Genomic DNA, 4644 nt, shown 5'->3' with positions numbered 1-4644 from the left:
TGCTCCCTGGGCTTGCATATTCTTTCTCTGGATGCTCTGGAGTCCTCCCACAGTCAAACCAAGTTAATTTATAAAGCACGTTTAAAAAGCACCCAACGGAATGAACAAAGCGAAATGAACAGGAAGAAACAAAATAAGTGCAAGAAGCAATCAATTTGTAAAAGAGAATAAAATAGATTAAAATATTAAAACAAGACAAAGTCGGAATGAGAATCAAAAACAGGAGAACAAAGTATAAGACACACACTGGAAATGAAGAACTACCAACAACATGTACACCTTGAGATCCTTCTTAGTTTTAGCATTTAGATATTGTCACTATCACTCTCTGCCGTTCCTCATGTCCCCATCTGAGCACGTGTTATTAGTGAGAAACACTATTTTTTTCCAAATGACAGAGCCAGCGCGGTGCAGAAACACACTGACATGGATTAGAAATTGCGTACTCCATCTTTAATTGCAGACTCAAAATTGGCTGCAGGTGTAAATGTGAGCGTGAGTGGTTTGTTTGTCTCTCTGGTTTGTGATGGACTGACAGCATGTGCAGGGTCTACCTGCCTCCAGCCCAGTGTCAATGAATGGAAGAAGGTTTCCTGAATATAATCACAGGCCGCATCAAAACAGTGAACATTGCACTCGTAGTTGTAACATTAAAAAATAAAACAAACTTTTGTCACCCATTCATCATTAACATACTGTACTTGACTTTGTGGGATGAGTTTACCGCGAGCCTCGCACGCTCGTATTTCTCAGGCACCTGTCGGGCGAACGGAGGGTCTATAATTTTCCGTCACAACAGAGTTTTGATTGACGAGCTGACAGCAAATCACACACTAGGTGACCAGGCGTATAAATCGTAAACAGTGTTGGGTGTGTTGGACAGATGCTCGCAAAAGAGATGGGGATAAAGCTCTTGGGATTTGCGTGTAGGCAAACAATAAAATGCTTCAAGAATTTCAACCAGATGTAGCATTGTTTTTGTGAAACAGCAAAAAAAAAACAAAACAAGATGACATTTTGGTCATGCAGTGTTTATTTCCAATGTCTCTCTGCACAATCATGCTACATTAGGGTCCCAGATGCGTCACAATAATGCAGAAACCTTCAAAAATTGCACTCGTCAGTGGAAGTTTACTATTGTGGAAGTGCACTAACTGAGCTCAAACTGCAGCTGAGTGTTGTTTCTACTCACCCTCCAGTCGCAATTATGTCATTATGAAAGCCACACAAAAGCCCACAGTGGGCTAACTTCAATAAAGTGAAGGAGCATCCGGTTGTTCAGCGTGAGGCATGGGGAAGTAGCTGCACCATGGCTCCCACAGCAGCAATGCTGAATCATCTCGAAAAGCATCCATCTATTTTCTGCAAGCCGGGGAGATGGCCTAACCGAATTAGCATGACAACATTTGTGCGAGCTCCTTGGAAGTGTGACAGAGAGAATATCAGCTTTCATTGCCAATGTCATTGCTAAAGATACGGAGCAGATCAGTTCTGCAGACAATACAACATGATGTGATTCCCTTTGTGCATAATCTGCTTTAGCCGTTTTCAAAGTGTGGCAAAGTGAATATTTGAGTTTGTTTTAGGATACGCAATCAATAGCTGGCAATGAGAAAATGGATTTACGCGCATACCTATTGGATTATAGCGCAGGGGAGACTTGCATCGCGTCCCGGCTGTTGTTAAAAGCAAAGTGCTGCGATGCTCCTGCATGCTTGTCACAGCGAACCAGCCGGGTGAGTTTTGTGAGTAACCACTTGTGTAAACTCTGAGTGGTCTTTATTGTAAACTAAAATTTTCCTATAACCTGCTGTAGTGCATGTGTGAACAGGTTTTCGAGAGGCCACTTGTACGCGGCACAAGTTGTACATTGAGAATATATCCAGCCTGCGCGCATCCTTTCACTAACTGCGGGCGCTTAAATGTCTTGTTGACCCTATAATGGCATTACTTCCGTTAATTAGTTCTATTTATAAGCTGCATATTTTGAAAATCATTTAGGAGCGCTGGTCACTCTGGAGAGCTGTATTCTATTATGTAAATGCCGGAAAACTCGCTTTCCATATATTCTTGCTGCTGAAAGGTAACAGATATAACATCATTTTTCTTGCTGTCATCTCATTAGAGTGCCTGCTACCGGCTTATTCCTCAGCATAACATATATTTACAGATTTACTAATAAATATCACAAGGGCATCTACAAAAATCATCTATTTTTGTTTACCTTCCGCAGAATGATTCATGAATTTGCATTGCACGACAGACCAGTAATTAGTGTACTATTACACAGTGACAATGCGCTGTGTTTCTCCAGGTGGACCTGCAGCAGAACCCGTGGGAGTGCAACTGTGAAGCAGCTCCACTGAAGCGTTGGCTGGAGGGGCTCAGCGCGGTGGTTGTGGTGGGAGAGGTGGTGTGCCATTCCCCGGATAAGACCAAAGGTGTGGACCTGCGCTCCCTCTCCATGGAGCTGCTCTGCCCCGAGCTGGAGCCCCAGGAGGACCAGGAGCGCGAGGAGCAGACAGCCACCTCCACAGCAGCAGACAGCGGCGTATCGGTTGGGTACCCCGGGTCGGGGCTGGGACCCGTGATCCCTCCGAGGCCGGATTCAATCCCTCTGTCGGTGTTAGTGCTCAGCCTGCTGGTGTTGTTTGTCTCCGCATTCTTCGCGGCAGCGGCACTAATCGCCTACGCCCTGAGGAGGAGGGACAAGCTGCCGTTCCGACGCCAGGGAGAGGTAGACTTGGCCGGCATCCAGATGGAGTGTGGAATCTTCACCGAGCAGTCGCACCACCACCACCATCACCACGGCCTCCCGGAGATGCCGCCCCTACCTCCAGCCGAACACAACCATGTCTACGACACCATCTTGCCCCCGGAGGCTGCATCTAAAGGCGCCGATCCGGCTGCAGCCTCGCGCATGTGTAGCAACCCCATCTACAAAGAGGAGCAGGACGCGGCGGTGAAACAGCGACCACCGCCCCAGCAGCAGCAGCAGCAGCAGCAGCAGCAACAACAGACATTTGCAGCTTCAAACGAGTGCGAGGGGGGTTACTGCTCCTCGGCCGAGAAGGAGAGGGAGTGGGCGCTGGAGGTGTCCTCGTCGCCCATCAACACTGTCACGGGGGCGATGGGGCCGCTCGCCGGCCTCCACGGGAACGGCATCCTGTGCCCCACGGTCATCGACAGCCAGGGCCCCACCCCTAAGGTGGAACTGGTGGACTGCCTCTTCAGACTCCCGACCCCCGAGTTCCGAGATCTGCCGGACAGGTACGCGAGGCCCCCGCCCCGCTACCCCCACCCTCAAGACTCCAAGCAGGACGCGAGGCCCGACCAAACGCTCGTGGTCACCACCGGCAGCTCCACGGCGGGCGGTGGCCACGGCAGCCAGAGCGAGCAGGGGGCAGGAGAGCAGAGAGCCAGACTGAGGACCACACCGGACTACATGGAGGTGCTGGACCGCTCGTACCAGTTTTAACATGCCTCCTCTTCCTCACCCTCCTCCTCCTCCTCCTCTTTCTCCTCTTCCTGCTACCCCTCTTCTCTTGTCTCCTCATCATCTCCCTCTCTGGTGATGAATCATCCAGTAACAATGACTCCTGTACAGAGGTTGGCGGGGCTTTGAGAGGAGCCTGTGGGGGAGCGGGACTACACCACACACACTATGTTTATTCCTGGATAACGAGCTGAGGTCAGTTTTTTGTATTTTCCCCACTACTGGCATATAGGTTGGTATTTGGCAAAGGATTAGCTGATCCCAGATCCATGCCTGGAGGCAGCTGCAGCTACTACAGTATTTCGTTCCCCTCCACGGTCGTAAAGTTACGAGGCGCGGTTTTTCTACTCAGCACCACAATTAGCGGGAGACGGCGCGGTGGTGGGGAGTGGGCGTTATTGTTTCGTATTATCACTCTCGAAAGACCTGCGTGGAGGTGAAACACACCAGCTCTTTGCAACATCGAACGCAGAGTCATAAACTGTGACAGCCAGAAGGTATGGAGCGAGCTGGGCGAAAGGATGGAGGAATGACAGAGACAAAGCAAAAGAGGAAGAGAAGTAACCGAAAACAGCCAAGTGCCTTAGCAATGAACAGCCAGCAGTGTGGTCAATGCTTATTTTTCTATGAATACAGATCTATTTATCTAAACAAAGAGGTTTGACTACCAATGGATGGGACGCTGATGGACGACTGAGACTAAAAACCAATCAAAAAAACCCGCCGAATAATTGCATTCCCTGGATGAGCCAAAAATAATAATATACCCAGTCAATATTGGAGTTGTTTGTATGCAGTTCTGTTTCACTTCCATCATCTCATCCAGTTAACTTAATTTGCTTATCCAGTTGAATTTTTTTACAGGGCTATGATGAGGGACTTATCCAGGAATAGTTGTTTGCTGTGTGAAAATATATTAAAAAAAGAGGTTTTATGGAGGAAAGGATACAATTTTATTTTATTTTTTTTCTGAATGCAACTGGAAACAAAGGATTCACAGAAGGACATTGTGGAAACGGATGCATTTTGGATTTCTTAATCAGTCAGACTTAATGGGCCCACAAAGGACCTCTGCTCCACGTTTTCTTTCATCGGACAAAGGCACAGAGGTTATTGTATTGATTTTTAAGTATTTCTCAGAGGAAAAA

At 47.9% G+C, this 4644-nt stretch overlaps 1 protein-coding gene across 1 annotated transcript in view; it reads left to right on the top strand.

The window, feature by feature from the left end:
* LOC103365876 (SLIT and NTRK-like protein 3) overlaps positions 1-3478 on the top strand; it is a 14693-nt gene extending 11215 nt beyond the window's left edge. Inside the window, exon 6 of the mRNA XM_008293431.1 lies at positions 2315-3478. Coding sequence (XP_008291653.1) covers positions 2315-3478 — 1164 coding nt within the window. The remainder of the gene's footprint in view (positions 1-2314) is intronic.
* Positions 3479-4644: the final 1166 nt, after the last annotated feature.

The sequence above is a fragment of the Stegastes partitus genome, unplaced genomic scaffold (genome assembly GCF_000690725.1).
Source record: "Stegastes partitus isolate 25-593 unplaced genomic scaffold, Stegastes_partitus-1.0.2 Scaffold887, whole genome shotgun sequence".
Lineage (NCBI taxonomy): Eukaryota > Metazoa > Chordata > Actinopteri > Pomacentridae > Stegastes > Stegastes partitus.
The sequence above is the reverse complement of the archived record's forward strand: the minus strand, read 5'-3'. Positions and strand labels throughout refer to the sequence as shown.